The sequence below is a fragment of the Camelus ferus genome, chromosome 21 (genome assembly GCF_009834535.1).
Source record: "Camelus ferus isolate YT-003-E chromosome 21, BCGSAC_Cfer_1.0, whole genome shotgun sequence".
Classification (NCBI taxonomy): Eukaryota; Metazoa; Chordata; class Mammalia; order Artiodactyla; family Camelidae; genus Camelus; species Camelus ferus.
Genome location: NC_045716.1, coordinates 8,287,131 through 8,309,640, shown reverse-complemented (window position 1 = coordinate 8,309,640; position 22,510 = coordinate 8,287,131). Strand labels below are relative to the sequence as shown.

General features: G+C 39.3%; 1 protein-coding gene across 1 annotated transcript; it reads right to left on the bottom strand.

Annotated features, from left to right (window-relative positions):
* Positions 1 to 6,762: 6,762 nt before the first annotated feature.
* On the bottom strand, positions 6,763 to 22,238 carry MRPS14 (mitochondrial ribosomal protein S14). Its single transcript, XM_006187278.3, has 3 exons — positions 22,102 to 22,238; positions 11,563 to 11,721; positions 6,763 to 7,235 (listed from the first exon to the last, which is right to left on the bottom strand). The coding sequence occupies exons 1-3, from the start codon at positions 22,144 to 22,146 to the stop codon at positions 7,053 to 7,055; spliced, it is 387 nt and encodes a 128-aa protein (XP_006187340.1). The 5' UTR covers positions 22,147 to 22,238; the 3' UTR covers positions 6,763 to 7,052.
* Between the last annotated feature and the right edge of the window lie 272 nt (positions 22,239 to 22,510).

The following is a 22,510-nucleotide window of genomic DNA, read 5'->3' as shown; positions in this document are numbered from 1 at the left end:
AGACCGAAGGGTATGTAACTTAGAATACAGTAAACAGCATCTCAAAACTGAGGAAGAGATGGGTTGTTACTGAGATAAGTCAAGTCTAACTAAAAACAGCCATATGGACACATTCCAAAAGATCTAAATGTGAAATTGAAGCCCTTATGAGTAATGGAAGACATGGGCTCTGTTATGACCTAAGAGTGAGAGGATTATATACTATATGACTTAAAATCTAGAAGTAATAAAGCTAAATATTGATAATTTTATGTACATATTTACATGGCCAAAACAACCACAATAACCAAAAACAAAACACATTGAGAGGATTCCGGAAGTATGAACAGTTCATGGAAAAAGAAATGTAAGTGACCTTCCACATACAAAAAGATCCTTACCGTGTTCAGAAGAGAAATAGTAGTTTTTAAGATATATTGTATTTTACCTTTTATTGGAAAAACTAAAATATACTGTTGAGGATATGGGGAAATACACATATGGGAATGGAATGATAAGGCTGAGAAGCTTAAAACTTATAATGAAGAGTAGTTGGTAATAACTTCCAGAATTATATATGCATTCATCCTTTAACAATTTTACTTCTAGGCTCTTTCCCAAAGATAATGCTGCCAAAAATTTGGAATGATGGTGCAAAAGACTGGGAACACCGAAATAGCAGTTCACAGAGGACTGTGTGAACTAGTAGTTTGGTACATCCACACAGGAAACACTAATAGTCACCAAAAAATGAAGATTATTTTTATAGACTGATAGAGAATGCTTTTCCACTTACTGTATCCTGGTGATCAAAGTACAGACATTGTTTATGGTATACTTAATTACCTGAATGTCAGAAAAGGTGAGAAATGTGACAACACACATCTATTTGCATATATTTCAAAAAGAAACTGTAAGCTTAAACCCAGGACTACTAAAAACGATTACCAATAGGGGAAAGAAAGATAGGATAAAAGCAATACTGTCTGTGTACTTTTTTCTATAGTTTTGACTTCAGAACCATCTAATTTAAAAGCTAACTAAAAAATAACCCTGGGGGCAGAGATCAAGATGGCAGAATAGAAGGACGTGGAGCTCACCTCCCACAGATACATTAAAAAATACATCTGCGTGTGTAACAATTCTCAGAATATGTACTGAACACTGGCAGAAGATCTCACACAACTGAAGCTGCAAAAAAAATCAACACGTAAGCATGTGGGACAAAAGGGAAACAAAGGGACAGGCTCTACACCTCTGGGAGGGACCTGGGGAAGGGGAAAGGTTTCCTCACCCTGGGGAGCCCCTTCACCAGCCTAGAGGTCAGTAGGGACAGATAGGAAGCCTTGGGCTCAGGAGAGTGCGGCACCCAGCAGGACAGAGACCAGCACGGATGGTCTTTACCAACCTTTCTGTACTTCCCAGCCTGAGACCCACACCTTGTGTGTGCAGTGACTGAATGCTGAAATTGGGGCTTCAGTGGACAAACCTGCAGAGAGGACTCGGTTTGGTTGCATGGAGACAGCCTGAGGGGCTTGGAGTGTGGTCCAGGCTACAAATGAGGGTATGTGCAGGATGGAGCCCCACTGCTAATGTGCACGTGAAAAGAGGCGCAGGGCCCCACCACAGCAACCTCATTCTAGGAATGCTCAGAGCAGGCAAGACTCAGTTGAAATGAGCTCTGGGAACGTGGAAGCTCCCACACCTGGAGGCAGGGCTGAAAGCGGGGCCAATACCTGGGGAATGCACAACTTCAGAGGTTTATGCTAGTGGCAGTGCCTGGTTATCTGACCTGATTACTGGCGATCCTTAGCTGAGGTGGGTCTGGCGTCAGCAGCAACAGGATTCATGGAAACACGCAGAAGCAGGGCTGAAATCTAAGCCAGTATCGGCGTCCCCAGAGTGAAGGTGGGGGGAGGGCTGTGCCAACAAGTGTTCACCAGCTGACAGGTGATGTCACAGAGCACATGTTCCAGTGGGGAACAACTCCCTAGGGACAACTCCTAGGGAAGAATACACAGCAATCCTGCCCACCTCACACCACAATTTAGAATTGGAACTGGGGGCTACTACTCTTGACAATTGGAAAGCTGACCCTCCTTTAACAGGGCTGTGACAATCAGAGAAGAGGAGGCTCCACTCAACATCCAGCGCAGGCTTGTCACCACACCACCAATCACATACCCTATCAAGGGGAATGACCGGCACACCCTGAGGAAAGACATGGCAAGCATCCATACCAACAAAAAACAAAACCCTACACCAAAAATAATGGACTCATACACTCCACAAAGGATCACTCCCACATAAAAACCTTCAAGACTAGAATAGATGACTGTTTCTCCTAAATTCAGTTGGAGAAAGAGTAACATGAAAATGCAGAGGAACCACTCCCAATTAAAGAATAAGAGAAATCCCCTGAAAGAACGATGAAACAGACATCTCCAGTCTACCATACCCAGGTCCAAAGTGGGAGTGACAAAAATGCTGCAGGAACTAGAAACTATTAAGAGGAGCCAATCAAAATTAGACAACGCAACTGCCAAAGTGAAAAACCAAGCTAAAGGCTGTAAATAGCAAACTAAATAATGCAGAAGAATGAGTAAGTGATCTGGAAGATAGAATAATGGAAATCATCCGATCAGAACAGCAGACAGACAGACAAAATGAAAAAAAAAACGAGATCTATAGGATATTACAAAGTGAGCCAATCTACATATCGTAGGCATCCCAGAAGGAGAAGAAAGAGAAAAGGGAATAGAAAATATATTTGATACAATTATGGCTGAAAACTTCCCAGACCTAAAGGAAACAGTTTCTCCAGGTACAGGAAGCACAGAGGGTCCCAAACAGATGAAACAGACCTACACCAAGACATATAATTAAAATGGCAAAAGTTAAAGACAGGATTCTAAAGGCAGCAAGAGAAAAAAAGAAAAAGGCAGCCAAGGGAACCCCCAAAAGACTATCAGGTGATTTTTCTACAGAAATGCTGCAGGCCACAAAAGAGTGGCAAGCTGTTTCCAATGTCCTGAAAGGGGAAAACCTACAACATGGGACACTCTACCCAGCAAGATTATCATTTAGAAGCAGAGAGAAAACTTCTCAGAGCAGCAAAAACTGAAAGAATATAAACGATACCGAGCTTATCCTAAAAGAAATATTGAAAAGTCTTCTCTAAGTAGAAAAGAAGAATCTACAGAAAAGAGAAAATCACAACTGGAAAAAAACGAAGTTGTAAAAGAGGACATCAATATAAAATGTAAGGCAAGAGAGTAAGAAAATGTAAATTTTTTTTTTTTAAGAATATGTTTGAGCCTCTGACTACCAGTCTAAAGCAAGCAGATATACTAGTGGGTTAACGTACCTGAAAACCAGGGAAACCACAAAAAAAGAAAGACTGAGCTCACCTCCTCTCAGAGGCACACCAAATATACAAACAGCTTATACAACTCAGTATCAAATAAACCCATAAAAATATGGATAGAAGACATAAACAGACATTTCTCCAAAGAAGACATGCAGATGGCCAACACTGCTAATTATCAGAGAAATGCAAATCAAAACAACGAGATATCACCTCATGCCAGTCAGAATGACAATCAGAAGTCTACAAATAATAAATGCTGGAGAGGGTGTGGAGAAAAGGGATGGATACTGTTAGTGGGAATGTAAATTGGTGCAGCCGTTACGGAAAACAGTAAGGAAGTTCCTGAAAAAACTAAAATATAGTTACCTTATGATCCAGAAACCCCACTCCTGGGCATATATCCAGAAAAAAATGAAAACAAAAAGATACTGTGCATCCCACTGTTCATGGCAGCAGTATTTACAACAGTCAAGACATGGAAGCAACCTAAGTATCCATCAACAGATGAATGGATAAAGATGCAGTACGTACACACACACACACACAAAATAAATTAGGAAGTATGGGATTAACAGTATTACTATATAAAATAGATAAACAAGGACCTATATAGCACAGGGAACTGTATTCAGCTGTCTTGTAATAAACTATAATGGAAAAGGATTTGAAAACGACTGTGTATACATGTCTGTCTGTGTGTGTGTGTGTGTGTATAAGCATATATATATACATATATATCTGAATCACTTTGCTGTACACCTGGAACTAACAAAATACTGTAAATGAACTATACTTCAATAAACTCTTAAAAAAAATCCTAAAACAAAATGCAGATAAAGTTGTAAAAAACCATACTACTTTCAAGTGACTTTGGAAGACAGTATTTTGTCCACTGCTATTGAGATGGATATTAAGGGCAAAAAAACCTCCACACAAATCTCATACTGAAATCACTACTATTAATAGGAGTAGGAGCAGTTGTATATAGAAACTATTTTTATGTATTATGTGATGATGGCAATAAATACTTAGGTTGATGTCATTAGAAGCTTATATTTTTTATAGTATAAAATCAGTATAAACTTACCATTTTTATTAAATACACATTTCCTAGCAAGGCCCACCAAAAGGGCCTAAAAGCAATAATTCAGAATTCAGAAGCAATGAGCAGCACCCTAAGTGCTCAGAGGTGGTGTCTGACTGCCATTTCCTACTGAAAGAGGGACACTTGGAAAAAATTTCTGCAGCAGGAAAAATACAAGGGAAGCCTGGGTTATCTTACACCAGAAAGCAAGGAAATATCAAATATCCTTTATCAAGTCAACATGATACAGGACCCAAGAGTGGGAGGATCAATTTGAGCATCAAAATAATGTCTGGAGTGGACTGAAACATTACATACACAAAAAATCTACAAATTCATAATAGTGACAAATCATTTGTTCCTTTTGGAAGTTGCTAGAACACCAATTCATTTACTGTAAAAATTGATAGAGAATCATGCATTTATCTGCTCTTTAAAGAAATGTATTTAAGGAAAATAAGGTAAAATTCCTTACAGAAAAATTCTAGCTAATTCCAGCAGAAGAAACAATGGAATTTAGAAAATCATCATTGCAACCTTTACTGCAATATAAATCAGGGTAACAACCATCAGTGAAATGCTAAAATCATTAGGTGACAAGTTAATAAATGATGAACTTCAAATGAAGGGAACAGGCTGACCCCACCTGACTCAACATACCAATCACCACTAAACGTTGGATGACCAGTTACATACCTTCTGATGTGATGGGACAGAGCACACAGCACACTTGAGAAAATTCATTCCTAAAATACTGAACCTGAATCTAGTCAAACCCTGGATGTAACTTACCAGTTGGCAGGAATAGAGGATGAAGTTAAAAGACACACGAAGAAGCAAACAGCCAAATGTTGACATCCTACAAGACAAATGACATCCTACAGGACAAATGACCTGGCTACTCCAAAAAATGAATGACATGAAGAAAAAAGGGAGGAGTGAGAGGTAGTAACCCAAACAATAGATGGATCATGCTCGGACTCTTATTCAAAAAAGGAAAAAGGGGGTTACCAGTGATATGCTAGAAATCAGCAAGTTTTGTGTTCTATTGATGTGAATAACACTGGTTACTAGTTGGGATATTAGCTAGAGCACACCAGTTGTAAATTGTAATACAAATTCAGGAAATATGAATCCAACATATATCATGAAAATTCCCTCTCATGACTTCACCTGACTTCCAGACTAGATTTCTCCATCAGGATGATACAAGCATCTCAAGCACTGTACATCTGAAACCTGAACTCAAGTACGTATCTTCTGTTTCCCCTAAATCCATTCTTTTTCCCCCCAAATTTTCTATTTTGGAGTTGCTTTCTACCATCCATATAGTTGCCCTTACCAGGAACCCAGAGGAAAGTTCTTATCTCTTAAAAGTTTCTAAGTCTTTTCTTTCCTAAAGAATACTCCTAAAATCTGTCCTCTTGTCTCCTTCGCTAATACCACCTTAGTTCAGGCCCTCCTCTTCCTGAACAATTAAGACATCCTCCTAGCTGTTTATCTTGCTTGCAGTCTTTTCCTTTCACGGCCATCCACCACACCGCTGCCACTTGTCTGTAGGGCAAACTATCATGTCCTTCCTTTGCTCAAAACTCTCCCCAACTGCTGGTATTTAAGCCTTACCTCCTTCACAAGTGACATCTTCCTTGATTCTGCCTTTGCCTTGTGCTTCTTAGTTCTGATACATTGAAGTGACCACAGCTTTCACTGTTGGATGCCTTTATGCCTTTGCTTCCATGTTGCCTCTGCAAAGAATCTCACCCCTTGCCTCCTGATTTAAGGTCAGGTGTCAGCTCCAGATCGATGCTAGGTAGGTGCTTCCATGCTGTCCCGCGTACATTTTATCACTGGGCTGATGGCACTGTCGAGTTACTGCATGAGAAAACCTTTTGCTACCTTTATTCTTTTCTGTTCTAGATGAAATAAACATGAATACAGAGAATATATACCATTGCAGCAAAACTTTTCTTCTTTAGATAGATTTTTCAGGGCTTAAAAAAACGGTTTTGTTCTACGGGGTCCCTGAAGATGGAACAAGAAAACAATTAGTGGTTCTAGTTTTTGCTCAGCCATCACACAGAGAGGTTGAACATGAGTTAGATAATCCAGAACATCAGCTTACCTTCCAAAGTGAACTAAAAGTGAAATCAGCTGTGCAGGTAGGGAAGCCAGCTCAGAATTAAAAATTGCCATGGGTGAGCTACATTTCAATGACTTGGATTAACTGTAAGATAACACTGCTGTATGAAATAATGCCCCTAAAAAATACAGGGACCCTTACGTGTTGCTGAAAGATTAAACTTGAAGGAAAAGGTAAGTTTACCAAGCATATTTTCACAGAAACATTTATTACTGTACTCTTTGTACTATGCTTGGGAACAGTACGTTTAATGTATTAAGTCCAAGACAAAAGGTAATTCACTGACAGCCAGAATTCGCTGACAGAATGAAACATCCAAATTTCTTCATCTAAAATTTAAAAGTAATTTATCCATAGACAGCATCAGGTAGAGCAGACTCCTAATCTGGATCCCCAAGAAAACTAGGTTTTTGTCTATTAGAAAAGTCTCTTCTTGCCAGCACTGGTTTTCCCGAAAGCTCAGTGGGTTCCAGAGCCGATCACCACATTGCCCGCTGGACCCCAGACAGCTGCCCGTGGTCGGCCAAGTGACGGAAGACGATACGACTCAGCCTCCAGCGCCGCTTCACACCTCGTGGACGGGACGTCATGACGCACCGATTTCTGATTCTAACGGGACAGCTATCCCGGGGAAGGGCAGCGATTTCTTCATCAGCCACATCCTAAGGGAAGTCACAACATCATTTACACATATCACATGCATTTATCTATTCTAGATGATTAGTCATTGCTTAGAGGAAAAGAACAAAGGGCTGTTTTCACTGATGCAGCAAGAGTTTGCAAAGAACCCTGACACCATAGTGAACCTTGACCTCTGAGTAGAAACAAATAGACCAGAAAAATGTTTGACAGAAATGTTTGACATGCTCTCAATATAATTTTTCAAAATTTAATTGAAACAATCTACAAGCCGTAAGTGTAAAGCTCAGTAAGTTTTCAAAACAGAAAATACCTGTATAACCAGCAACGAGATTAAGAAACGTTATCGGCACTCTGAGCCTCACCTCTGCCTCCTTTCAGTCACTGCCCTCCTGGCTAAAGCTAACCTGGTTGCTAACACTACAGATGAGTTTTTCTTGTTTTGATTTTACACAAATGTAACCACAGAGCATGCATTCTTTTTTATTCACTTCTGTTTGGCTTCTTTCATTCAATACAATGCTGTGAGAGTCTTCATACTGTTACATGTGCTGTTCATTCTCATTGGTGCTAATTTTCGTTGTGTGAATATAATAATAATTCATTTATCCATTCTACACTTGATGGATATCTGGGTAGTTTCTAGTTTTGAGCTATTACCAATAGAGCTGCTACAAACATTCTCATTTCTCTTTTGGAAAACATATGAATTCATTTCTATTATCTCCCCAAATGACTTTTTCCCAGCTTTAATGAAATATAATTGACATATAACATTGTATAAGTTTAAGATGTACAATATGGTATTTTGAAACATGTATATATTATAAAAAATAACATCCACAATAAGGTTAGTTAACACCTCCATCACACCCCATAACTACCTTTTTTTCCCGGGGTTGAAGGGAGAACATTTAAGATTTACTCTAAGCAACTTTCAAGTATATAATAAAGTCTTGTTAATTGCAGTCACCATGTTGTACTTATTCAACCCCACAGCTTATTCATCTTATAACTGGAAGACTGTACCCTGTGACCGACACCTCCCCATTTCCAACCCCCAGCCTTGGGTAACCACCATTCTGCTGTTTCTATGAATTTGGCTTTTTAGATTCCACATATGTGAGATCATACAGTATTTTTCTTTCTCTGCCTGACTTACTTCACTTAGCATAATGCCCTCAAGATACATCCATGTTACTGCAAAAAGCAGGATTTCCTTCATTTTTCTGGTTAAGTAGTATTGTACTGTGTGCAAGTGAATCACGTTCTCAGAGAATCGCATTCATCGGCTGATGGACATTCAGGCTGTTTCCATGTCTTGGCTACTGTGAATAATGCTGCAGTGAACGTAGGGGTGCAGATATCACTTCTGTTTCTACCTAGTGATTTCATTTCCTTCAGATTTATACTAAGAAATGAACTGCTGGATCATATATGGTAGTTCTATTTTTAATTTTGGGGGGAGCCTCCAAACTTTTCAATAGTGGCTGTACCAACTTACATTCCCACCAGCAGTGCACAAGGGTTCTCTCCTCCACATCCTCAATGATATTTATTCTGACAGGTGTAAGGTGACAGCTCATAGTGGTTTTGATCTACATTTCCCTAAGCGATGTTGAGCATCTGTTCATGTACCTGCTGGCCATTTGTATGTTTTTTTTTTTTTGAAAAATGGCTACTCAGGTTCTCTGCCCATTTTTTAATAAAAAAAATTATTTTTTGCTTTTGATTTATAGGAGATCCTTATATATTTTGGATATTAACCCCTTATCAGGTACATGGTTTGAAAATTCTTTCTCCCATTTTGTAGGTTGCCTTTTCATGTTGTTCTTTCTTTTAGCGTGATGTAGTCCACCTGGTGTTGAATTTGGTTTGCTAGTATTTTGTTGAGAATTTAAAAATCTCTATTCATCAGGGATACTGAGCTGTAGTTTTCTTTTTTTTGTAGTGTCCTTATCTAGCTTTGGTACCAGGGCAATGCTGGGCTCATAAAATGACTTTGGGAGTCTTTCCCTCCTCTTCAGTTTTCTGGAAGAGTTTGAGGACTGGCACTAATTGCACTTAAATGTTTGGTAGAATTCACTCATGAAGCCATATGGCCTGGGCTTTTCTTTGTTAATAGGTTTCTGATTACTGATTCAATCTCCTTATTATTAGTCAGTTTAGATTTTCTACTTCTTCAGGATTCAGTCTTGTAGGTTCTACGTTTCTAGGAATGTATTCATTTCCTCTGGGTTAGCCAATTTGTTGGCGTATTATTGTTCATATCAGTCTTTTATGATCTTTTGTATTTCTCTGGTATCAGCTGTAATGTTTCCTCTCTCATTTCTGATTTTATTTAAGTAAATCTCTTTTGACTCTGTTAGTCTAGCTAAAGCCTTGGCAATGTTTTCAAAAACTCTCTTGCTTCCATTGATCTTGAGTGTTTTTCTGGTTTCTATTTCATTTATTTCTGATCTTTGTTTCTGCTAACTTTGGACTTAGCTTATTCTTTCTCTAGTTCTTGAGATGTAAAGTTAACCTAACTTTACCCATGGATTTTTGAATCATAAAAGCCTGAAACCTCTGGACTAAAGATCAAGTAGGAAGAAATGTGGTTTGAGATGAGGCCAAAAAGGGAGGGAGGGCAGGATCCCCCAGAGCCTTGACATCTATGGTAAGGGTTCTGACTGCTGGAGGAGCCAAGACGAGTGGTCAGATGAGAGTTGCACTTTCAAAAGATCATGTGCAATGCAGGGAATGAATATGGTAAGGGCAAAAGTGGTTGAGGGGAGAAAATTAGAGATACTGCAGTAGCTAGCACTAAAGTTTGTCAGTAGAAGTTTACTTTTAGTATGTGCTTAGAAGTGTATTATTGTGTGTGTGTTACATTCACTTTAATCTGACAACTATGATTGACCCTGTACTAGACTGTGGTGGAAGCCAAATAATTGCTCTAACATATTAGAAGTACATAAATGACAAAATACATATGAAAGCCACTAAATTTACATCAACTAAACATACAAAAGCCACTAAATTTACGTCAATTATTAAGCATTAAGAGTAGTTCCTGATCTCCAAAAGCTTATGCATGTGTTGTTATCATGAAATACTTAGCGAGTTATATAAAACAACATGATTAAGTCAATGAATGGCAGATACCGAGCGCTACAGAAGGACCTGGAGAGGAGAAATGATTGGGCTGGTAGGATAAAGTAAAGCTGCACGGTGGCAGATCTTGAAGAATACCTACACATTTTTTATGCGTGTACGAACATAAAGATTGAAGGCTGTGTACAAATGAGGAAATTGGGGCAGAGGGGAAATGAAACAAAAGCATTCTGTGAGAGTCTGTTAGTTTGTTAGCACTGGTACATAAATCTGACTTGTAACCTCGTTGGCAGGTGTCACAGAACCACGATCAGTTCCCATGATTCACAGTCTCTGCACAGCTACTGCTGGTTCTCCTACCAGACACTCCTCTGGGGATCTTCATCAATAATGTCCTCCACAGCATCTTGAGCTGAGTTTCTCAGGAGCCACTTCTTACCACTCCCTAAATCTAGGCAAGTAGCTTAATACCACAACAGTAAAAGCCATAACAGAGTGGTCCAGGCCACTCCGTTTTTCTGCTCATCTGGCTTAATTTAGACAAGATTTAAAAGAATCCATAGTGATGAAGGGCCTGTATATTATTCTCCCAATTTCTAGAAATGGGTTTTTTTTTGTTTTTTGGTTATTTTTTTAAACTCTGAGCTTTTGATAAGTTTAACAGCCTTGAGTTTGAGTTACAGTCTCTGATAAGACTCTTGAATGGAGGCATTTTATGTTACCACTTAGGTGCAGGACCTTTTGTTTCAGGAAGCTAAGCAAGTTAACATACTCTTATTCAAGTTAAAGAGTGTGACAAGAAAGTAACCCTAAGTGGAAGGCTACCTCAACACACAGAGGTGGGCAAAGGAGTCCAGAGAGGCAGGCTGGGTAAGGAACAGTGTAGGCCACGCATTGGGCACCTGCCCACGCATTGGTAAAGCCTCCCAATGTCCTGAGAGTTGAAAGACTGGGATGAAATGGGGAGAGAACTTAGGTCAAAAATAACTACCCAACTCCGTGTGGTGACCATGCGTCAGTGCTTTCTAAGGACCACCTAATGGTGTGGTTCAAAGTATAGTTAGGAATGAATAGTTCTTTTTAATCTGCAACTCACCAAAATCAGTTATAAGGATATTTGTTTATGTTCACTCGGAGTATCTGATCATATTCTTTAGAAAGTACATTGGTACTAAGTCAAAACAAATAGTATTAAAAGTGATTTGACTTGAGTTAATGATTTTATAGTATAGAGACTCATCTAAATTAGCTAACCTGAAGGTTTTTGGGCAAAATGGTATTCTTCCTGAGAGAATTGATCCGTAGCCTCTCATCTGCATACTCGTAGGCCATTTTTCTTCTCTTCACATCACGTAACATTCTCCAGTCCACATAGTAACTTCGAACTTGGCCTGAAGCTGATGAAGGAACCATCTAAAAGACAGAGAGAAGGAACAAGTGAAGGACAGTCACACCCAGGCTCTGCCAGTGTCCCCACACTGTGATCTTCTTTTAGTCACTATTCATGACCTTTCTACCCCCCAGTAATTTTGGATCACTTTTAACAATTTAAAATAATAGAACAAATAATTTTTATGGATATATATTAAGCCAAAATGGTGGTGATTAATATAGTGCTAATAACAAGGGTTGAAAGATGAAAATTTTCCTGAGATTTTTAATACAATTCTGTTTGACCTTTACTTAGGCTAATATGTGGTTCAAAAATCAAAAGTACAGAAAGGGGGAGGAGGTCAAGATGGCAGAGTAGAAGGATGTGGCGCTCACCTCCTCCCACAAATCCATCAAAAATATATCTACAGGGGAACCAATTCTCACAAAATACCTACTGAAAGCTTGCAGAAGAGCTCATACAACCAAAGCTGCAAGGCAAGATCCCCATGCAAATGCGAAGGATGAAGGGAAAAGGGAGAAGAGGAATCAGGACTGGACCTGCATCCCTGGGAGGGAGCTGTGAAAGAGGATATGTTCCCTCAATGTGGGAACCTCCTTCACCAGCTGGGAGGTCTGCTGGGACAGATAGGAGCTTCAGAGGCTGGAGAAGACAGTGCGGGAGCTGGCCTGCACAGCGCCACAGGGTAGAGAGAGACCAGCACAGATGGGCCTTGCCACACTGCTGTATTTTCTACCCTGTGACACACAACTGCTGGTGTACACAGCGACTGTGTGCTGAAACTCAGCCTTAGAGGACAGACCCAGAGAGCAGACTTAGTTTGTCAGAGCAGAGATAGCCTGGAGTGCAGCTTGGGCTGCATCTGGGGGTACAAACAAAACAGAGTGCAGGCTTGCCAGAGGAGTGCCACTGTCAACAGAGGAAGGGAGGGGCATAAGTCCAGCATAGCAGCTTCAGTCACTGTGCTCACAGCAGGTCATGAAACTGGCCACCCCGGGTTCTGTAAATGTTGTGGGCACACACATGTGGAGGCAGAGCTGAAATCTGAGCTGATCACCAGTGCTCCTACACAGAGGGAGACCCCAAAGGCAGTGTCAACAACAGTGATCTTTGTGGGTGCACACAAACCGGGTGGCAGGCGACACCACACACATCACGGTGGACAGCTCCTGGGAAAGAACACACAGTGGCTCCTTCCCAGCAGGAGCACTCCAATCCCACCTACCTCACACCGCAGCTTAGAACTGTAACTGGGGGCTTCTACTTCAACTACTGGGGAGTAGACCCTGCCCCCAACAGGGCAGTGACAATTAGAGAGAAAAGAGGAGGTCCCACTCAACATCTAGTGCAGGCTCATGTCACCACTACACCAGCACACCCACTATCAAGGTGACTAGGGCCAGCACAAACTGAGAAAAAAGGTGGCAAGCATCCATACCAAAAACAGCCCTTGTACCAAAATACTACTCAGTCTACAGAGGGTCATTCCCACATAAAAACAGACCTTCAAAACCACAACAGAAAGCTGTCTCTCCTAAATTCGTAGTAAGAGAAATAAGTAAAATGAAGAAGCAGAGGGACTACTCCCAATTAAAAGAACAAGAGAAATCCCATGAAAGAACAAACAATAAAACAAACCTCTCCATGCTACTATACCTCACATTCAAAATGGAGGTAATAAAAGTGCTGAAGGAATTAAGAAAGGCTCTCGATGGAAATGCAGATCACTATAACAAGGAATTAGAAACTATAAAGAGGAGCCAATCAAAATTAGACAACTCAACTGCTGAGATGAAAACCGAGCTAAAGTCTGTAAACTGCAAACTAATGCAGAAGAATGAATAAGTGATCTAGAAGACAGAATAAGGGAAATCACCCAATCAGAACAGCAGACAAAAGGACAAATTTAAAAAAAAAGAAAAAGAAAACAACATACGAGATCTACTGGATAATATAAAGTGAGCCAATCTTCACATCATAGGCATCCCAGAAGGAGAAGAAAGAAAAAATGGGCTAGAAAATGTATTTGACAAAATTATGGCTGAAAAGTGAAAAGGAAACAGATATCCAGGTACAGGAAGCACTGCAGGTCCTCCCAAAAGTGACTCAAACCAGACCTACAATAAGACATGTCATAGTTAAAATGGCAAAAGTTAAAGAGAGGATTCTAAGGGTAGCAAGAGAAAAACAAAGAGTTGGTTACAAGGGAACCCCCATAAGGCTATAAGCTGATTTCTCTACAGAAATAATCACAGATGACAAGGGAGTGGCAAGCTATACTCAAAGTCCTGAAAGAGAAAAACCTGTACCATAGGATACACTACCCAGCAAGATTATCATTGAGAATAGAAGGAGAGATAAAAATTTCTCAGACAAGCTAAAACTAAAAAAATATAAACAATACTAAACTTATTGTAAAAGAAATACTGAAAGGTCTTCTCTAACTAGAAAAGCAGCAGGAGTCCACAGGGAAAGGGAAAATTACAATAGGAAAGGCAAATATATAAAAAGATTGAGTAAGCCAATAAACTGATTTAATTTTTTTTAATTTGTGAAAGCAATTATGACTACACTGAATAACAAAAGGATAAATAGGAAGATGTAAAAGAGGACATCAAAGTCATAAAATATGAGGAAGGTGAGTAAGAAAATGTAGATTTTTAAAATATATATATGTTTGAGCTTATATGACTACCAGTCTAAAGCAAATAGATACAGTAAGGGATGAACATACCCATGCATGAAAACCCAGGTAAGTACAAATCAAAAACATACAACAGATTCACAAAAACCAAAAAGAGAATCAAGCATAATACAAAAGAAAGCCATCAAACCACAAAAGGAAAAACAGAAAGAAAAAGAAGAAATACAAAATCAACTGGAAATAAGGTTTAAAATAGCAATAAATACACATTTATCACTAATTACCTTAAATGTCAACGGACTAAATGTTCCAATCAAAAGACACAGAATGGCAGATTGGAAAATAAAACAAGAGCCTAAAATATGCTGCCTACAAGAGACCCACTTTAGGGTGAACGACACACACACAGATTGAAAGTGAGGGGATGGAAAACAATATTTCATGCAAATGGAAATGACAAGAAAGTGGGGTAGCAATACTCATTCAGACAAAATAGACTTTAAAACATTTGGAACATTCTCTAGGACAGACCACATACTAGGACAAAAAACAAGCCTCAACAAATTTAAGAAAACAGAAATTATTTCAAGCATTTTTTCCCAACACAACAGCATGAAAACTAGAAGCCAACCACAGAAAGAGAAATGAGAAAAAAAAACGATTACATGGAGACTAAACAACATGCTACTAAAAAGCCAATGGGTCAACAACAAAATCAAAGAGGAAATTTAAAAAACAGCTCAAGACAAAAGACAATGAAAACACAACTGTATAAAATCTATGGGATGAAGCAAAAGCAGTTCTCAGAGGGGAAGTTATAGCAATACAGGCATTCCTCAAAAAAGAAAATTCCAGAGAAACAACCTAGCCTACCACCTAAAAGAATTAGAAAAAGAACAAAAACCTGAAGTCAGCACAAGGCTGTAAATGATAAAAATCAGAGAGAAAATAAATAAATAGATTTTTTAAAATAGGAAAAAAATCAGTGAAACCAAGAGCTAGTTTTTTGAAAGGATAAACAAGATTGACAAACTCTGGCCTGGCTTAAACCAAGAAGGAAAAAGAGAGGATCCAAATAAACAAAATGAGGAAACAAAAGAGGAGAAATAACAACCAATACTACAGAAATACAAAAAAAATCATAAAAAATATTATGAAGTTCTATGTCAACAAAATGGACAACCTTGAAGAAATGGATAAATATCTAGAAACATACAGCCTGTCAAAACTGACTGAAGAAACAGATAATTTAAACAGACTGAACATCACTGGAAGTGAAACAGAATAAAAAACAAAAAAAAAACCCCAAAACAAACAAAAAAACTCCCTACAAAGAAAAGCCCAGGACTGGATGGCTTCACTGGGGAGTTCTACCAAACAAAAACTTAACACTGATCCTTCTCAAACTTTTCCAACAGATTAAAGAGGAAGGAACTCCCAAAGTCATTCTGTGAAGTCATTATCACACTGATGCAAAAACCAGACAAAGACGATGCCAAAAAAGCAAACAGGCCAGCATCTTTGATGAATACAGATGCAAAAATCCTCAACAAAATATTAGTAAACCAAATACAACAATATATTAAAAGGATCATACACTATGACCAAGCTGGATTCATCTCAGGGTCACAAAGATGGTTCAACACATGCAAATCAGTCAATGTGATACACCACATCAACAAAAGAAGACAAAAACCACATGATCATGTCAGTAGATGCAGAAAAAGCATTTGATAAAATTCAACATCCACTTATGATAAAAACTCTTACCAAAGTGGGTATAGAGGGAACATATCTCAACATAAAAGCCACTTATGACAAACCCACAGCCAGCATAATATTCAATGGTGAAAAGCTGAAAGCCTTCCCACTAAAATCTGGAACAAGACAAGGATGCCCTCTCTCACCACTTCTATTCAACATAGTCTTGGCAGGCTTAACCATGGCAATCAGGAAAGGAAAAGAAATAAAAGGGGTCCAAACTGGAAGAGAAGAGGTAAAATTGTCACTAAATACAGATGACATGATACTATATATAGATAACCCTAAAAGCTCCACACAAAAACTACTATAGCTGATAAAAGAATTCGGCAAGGTAGCAGGATACAAGATTAACATACAAAAAAATCAGTTGCATTTCTTTACACTAACAATAAATTAGCAAGAAAAGAAAGTAAACAATTCCTTTTAAAATTGCATCCAAAACAATAAAATACTTAGGAATAAATCTGATTAACAAGGGGAAAGACTTATACATGGAGAACTATAAAACTCTGATTAAGGAAATTAAAAATGACTTAAAGAAATGGACAGATATCCCATGCTCTTGGATTGGAAGAATCAATATTGTTAAAATGGCCATATTGCCCAAGGCAATCTACAGACTTAATGCCATCCCTATCAAATTACCCCAGGACATCTTTCACAGAACTAGAACAAACAATCCTAAAATTGATATGGAATTACAAAAGACCCAGAATTGCCAAAGCAATATTGAAGAAAAAGAAAGAAGCTGCAGGAATAACCCTCCCAAACTTCAGACAATACTAGAGAGCCAGAGTAATCAAAACAGCACAGTATAGGCATAAAAACAGACCCATGGATCAATGCAACAGAATAGAGAGCCCAGAAATAAACCCACACACCTACAGTCAATTAATTCTCGATGAAGGAGGCAAGAATATACAATGGAGAAAAGACAATCTCTTCAGAAAGTGGTGTTGGGAAAGCTGGACAGCTGTATGTAAATCAATGAAGTTAGAACACTCACTCACACCACATTCAAAAATGAACTCAAAATGGCTTAAAGACTTAAACAAAAGACACTGTAAAACTCCCATAAGAGAACACAAGCAAAAAATTTTCTGACATAAATCGTAGCAATGTTTTTGTAGGTCAGTTTCACAACGCAAAAGAATTAAAAGCAAAAATAAACAACTGGGACTTAAACTTAGAAGCTTTTGCACAGCAAAGGAAACCAGAAGCAAAACAAAAAGGCAACTAAGGGAGTGGCAGAGAGTATTTGCAAATGATGTGATTGTCAAGGGCTTAATTTCCAAAATATACAAACAGCTCATACAACTCAATAGCAAAAAACAAACATCAGAAACTGACACATTGTAACTGACTGTATACTTCAATTAAAAAAGTAGAGCCTTTCAAAGCACATTGAAACAGCTCTCACACACACACCCAGAACAAAAAGAGGCACAAATGGCACCTCCCCAACCTTCTCACTTCTGTACTTATATGCACAGCAAATTATTTTAGGCTCAACCAAGCACAGGAGCAACTGGAATAGATTCAAGTGGTTTTCTCTGATTAGAAACTCTTGAGGAGTAAATTGATGAGTGTTATCTTCGCCTAAAACAGTAATGGCAAAATATCATTTCCCATAGCCTATTTAGTGTCATTGTGATGAAAAAGTAGTTATATAGAGTGAAAAGGAGTGTTTTGAAAAATAAGTTGTAGACCTTTCCCAGAGCCATTATTTGAAGGGTTATGTGAGAAATGTCTGTAGCACACTCAGGAAGGAATACTCTGCTGACTCAACTGATTTTCTCCCCACAGTTGGGGAGAGTTTTTCTTTAATAGTTGGTATAAGTCTATATAGTATTTAGAACATGACCTGAACCCTGTCGTCCAAAACATGTTCATCAAAACTCATCCTCACAGGGAACTATATTCAATTTTCTTGCAATAACATGTAATAGAAAAGAATCTGAAATGAAAACATGGATGTATATAGATATAATTGAATCACTTTGCTGTACACCTGAAATTAAACATTGCAAAATCAACTATACTTAAATAGAAATTTAAAAAAAAATATATATGTAGGTATGTCTTGGAGACTTTTCCATATCCATATGTTAAAAGTTTCCACAGTTTTTTAGGTTTTATAAAATTCCACTATATGGATGTGACTGGGTTCAGAACATACTACCTCAAAACATGGGAACCTGGCATAGCGACTATTTCAAGCAAAAGGAAACTGAGAAACAGCAGGTGTAGGAGGGACTTTCTGACCTTCCCCTGAAGCAGCTTTTAAGACCCTCACATAAGAAGTGCCCTCCTGTACCCCGGGATGAAAGAAGGGTCCTTATTTCTGAAGGCTGAGGGACACTGAGAAGAATCTGAAAGTAACAGGCCTTGCTAAGTTTCCCTTAGTGGAGCTCATACCTTTTGTCCTATCACTTTTTCCCACGCTCTTCATGCTTCATCAAACCTAACACAAAACCACTCAGGTTTAACTGCTTCTTTGGGTCTTGGTTTCCTTATGAAGCCTCCCTTGTCATGTAAAAGATACAGATTTGTATGCTTTTCTCTTGTTACAAGGGCCCCAGCTGAAAAGTTAAAAGGGTGGAAAGAAATTATTTTTTTCCTCCCCACAGACGCATCATGATTTATTAAGCTGCAACCTATTGGTGGACAGCTAGGCCCTAACTCACAGTTATCATTACAAACAATGCTGCAGTGAATAATCTCCGACATAAATCATTCCATACATATCTCTACATATCAGCACGAAAATTCTTAGAAGCAGAATTTCTGGGTCAAAGGGTACTTTGAAATAATCACTGACCTAGTATTTCTTAGCACAAGTTGTCCAGTAACCCAGTAATAAGACAGTAGGCTCCTCACTGTACGTTTACATGGTGATAGTTTACAGTTCTGACTGGCAGCCCAGGCATGGAGAGTATAGGCCGCTACAAAGTCAAGTCTCTCCCAAACCAGAGCAAATATTACATGTTAATTCAATTGCAGCTATGGAAAATGATGATGGCCTCTTGTAAGGGCTGTTTTAGAAAAAAAATATATGTACAGCATTATATAGAATATAAAACTGAAAATGAGAATACCAGACTGGAAAGACAACATTTTTCAATATATTAATAAAAGAAATTGAATGTCTTCAGTGTTTCAAAGTCTCATGGGAAATACAACAACTCTACAATCATCTTTTTGGAAATAAGAGAGCATTAATGAAATTTCAATTATCAATTTGACAAATAACTGAGTCAAATGAATACTGTGGTCACTGTAGCTGGAAAGGAGTGTCACAGAGAGGGGACTTCAGGAAGGCTTTGAAGGACTGACAATTCTGATACAGTTGGGAAGCAGGGGAAGGGAGAGAAGGTGAAGTCTGTCCAAACCCAAAGAGCAAATGAAAGAGATTAACAGTCACGATCAAGGGAGATCATTCTGGTTGATAGAAACAATTCATGTTCAGGGGCAATGCAAAGTCTACTTTCATCCATGAAACTGAAAGTTAAAGAGACTTAGAAAACAAAAACATTTTCCCCTTCTTTTTCAGACTACTTCTAATCAATGTCCTCTCTACCATCTAAGAGGTTTCTATTTACTAAAAAGAGAAAAATACTTCCTTCTTTTTTGTATTTTTTTCTGACTATAAGTTATACTTTTAAAATAAACATCAGTCTTATATATTAATTTCTTCTGTAAATATTCTGTTATTGCCCTCATTTCTACTATATTGTCAGTACTTCATCAATTTATAACGGTGCTTTATATATTAAGGTTGCATTCTAGTCTGTTTTGTATATACACAGTCCTGCCCCTCTCCCTCATCCCTCTTCACCTCCTCAAACTCTTCCACTGGGCCCTCTTCAACTCATGGTCCACTATCAAGATCTTCTAAATCCTCAACTTCTTCTCTTAACACTTCAGGCTTTTGCTCTAGGAAATCCTGAATCCCTCCTGATAGTTTCCCGTATAGCACTTTTTTTCCCCCACAACTGGGAGAAAGCTTCCTTGCTCCTCGCTGCAGTTCCAGACTGTTCTTCCTTCCTAAAAGGAAGCTTTGACTCTCCTGCTGCTGGGCTATACTCCCACCACCCCTTGCTGCTGCAGTCACCTACCACAGCTCCCACCATTCTCTTTCATTTTTCACTCACTGTAAATCCTGGCTCACGGTCACTCTTTCCAGTATTCTTCCTGTCTTAATTCCTAGTGATCTCAATATACATGAAATTATACTCCAACATTTCCATTCCTCGAACTCTTTTCCTCCAGTGATTTGTGTCCTCCACTCTTCTTTACCTATTCACTTCTGTGTTCTAGGTCTTTTATTGCCAGTAAGTGTGAGCTTTCTATTCTCTCAGTTGTGTGTATCTCATTCTCCATCATTTCTTTCTAGCTTGCTCCTTCTAACACCCTAATAATAACCCCACTGGCACTTTTAATCCATTGATTCTACCAGCTTTTCACTGTCTCTCAGCTTTTGATTTCCCATCTCCCACTTATCCAACCTGAATACCTGGTCCATAAATATGATGTTATCTTTCATACATCGTCAACTCCCTGGTCCCTCTCTCACTTCACTGTACTGGCTCCAATTCTTGCCACTATTCCTCCTGTCTCCTCTTGACTATTTCACACCATCTCCTCTTTCCTTAAATCCCTAACACCTGCTCCCACATCCCCATGCTCAGCTGATGACTCCACTTTCTCTTTAATTATGAGATTAAAAGCATCTGTAGTTAAGTGCGCTGCACTCCCTCATGTTATTAAAGATCTGTTCTGTCCATTACAGTAGCCACTAACCACTTCAGGCTAGTGAGCACTTGAAATGTTACTAGGGGAACACAATTCCTAATTTTATTTAATTTAAAAATTTAAATTGAAAGGTAAACATTAAGCAACTTTATGGTTTTGGTAGGACTACATTTTCCATTTTAATGGTGGGAATTTTAACATCCAAACTAAGATGTGCTATTAAGTGTAAAATACAAACCTGATTTTGAAGATCTTGTATAAAAAAAGGATGTAAATATCTCAAAAATCATTTATAGATTAAAAGTTGAAACAACATTTTGGAAATACCTAGCTAAATAAAATATTTTATTAAAATTAAATCATCCGCTTTTTACTTTCTGAATGTGGCTACTAGAAACTTTTAAATTAGGTATGTGGTTGACATTTTATTTCTATTGGACGACACTGCTACAGACTAACTGTTCATGTTTCTAAGACCAAACAATCGAACATGAAACCCATCACCTCTTGCCTACACAAAGCAATTCTTCCCTCTCCTATAAGCATCCATTTTTTCCATTCTACAGGATCTTTCCTTTTAACACAAAAACATGCAGTTACTTCTGTCATGCTAAAAAATAAAACACCCACTCTCAACCCACCTCCTCTCCAGCTACTGACCCATTTTCTGCTCCCCTTTGCAACAAAATGTCTTCAAAGGCTTGTCTATACTCGCAGCCTCCAATTTCTTTCCGCTCATTCTCTCTTGAACGCTTTCGCCCCCACCACGCCATCGAAACTGCTGCGATCAAGGTCCCAACAACTTCCACGCTGCTAAACTCAATAAGCAATTCTCAGCCCTTCTTTTAATTGACTTTGAGCGGAGAGTCGACCAGGTGCTTCCAAACTACCAAGCTCTCCTCCCTCGCTGTACTCTTTTCAAGTCTCCTTGGCTCGGCGGCTTATTGTTGGGGTCTCTGAAGCCTCATCCCTCGGACCCCTTCTCTCTCCACCTACACTCACTTCTTTGCAGTCCATCTGCAGCTTTCAATGCCAGTCTGCTAGAAGCTTAGGAATACCAAGTTTACCTCTGCAGCTCGGCCCCCACCCCCCGAATCAAGAGGGAGGAGGGAAGTGGGCAGAGGGAGACCCCTGGGAAAGGTCAGCACTCGGCGCTGCAGGTGGCAGAACAGTGGGGGACCTGCGGGTTGGGAGGCCCGGGGAGAAGGGGAGGAGGGCTTAAGGGCGCGGGTCAGACCTGTCGGACGGTCCGCAGCAGAGAGCCCAGCATGGAAGCCGCCATATTGTCCGCCGCAAATGTCAAACGGCCGCAACTTTATTGACGCCGCCGAATACCGCAAGGACACGAGGGGCGGGGCCTGAGCCTCAGGGGGCGGGGCGGAGGGCCCCGCAGAGAGGAAGGAGGGGATAGTTACTGGATTTGCGTTCTCGCGGTATCCCACGGAATTTGGGCAAATTAACCTGGAAGCGGAGCTGTGCTACAGTGCAGTGTGACGCTCCTCACCTGTTCCTCGTTTTCTGACCGCTTTACATACCTTCTTAAATTACCTTTGCCCCTACCCACCTCCTTTTCTTCCGCTCTCCCCTACCCACCAGTTTACTGTCAACAATTTCTCTTCCCTTAAATCCTTATCGGTCTCCCTCAA

Excerpts from the sequence above, each read along its gene's own strand:
- MRPS14 (XM_006187278.3), bottom strand. The coding sequence starts at position 22,146 with ATGGCGGCTTCCATGCTGGGCTCTCTGCTGCGGACCGTCCGACAG. Across the intron at positions 11,722-22,101 it reads TGCTGCGGACCGTCCGACAG|ATGGTTCCTTCATCAGCTTC; the intron begins GTCTGACCCGCG and ends TCTGTCTTTTAG. Across the intron at positions 7,236-11,562 it reads TTTTGCCCAAAAACCTTCAG|GATGTGGCTGATGAAGAAAT; the intron begins GTTAGCTAATTT and ends GACTTCCCTTAG.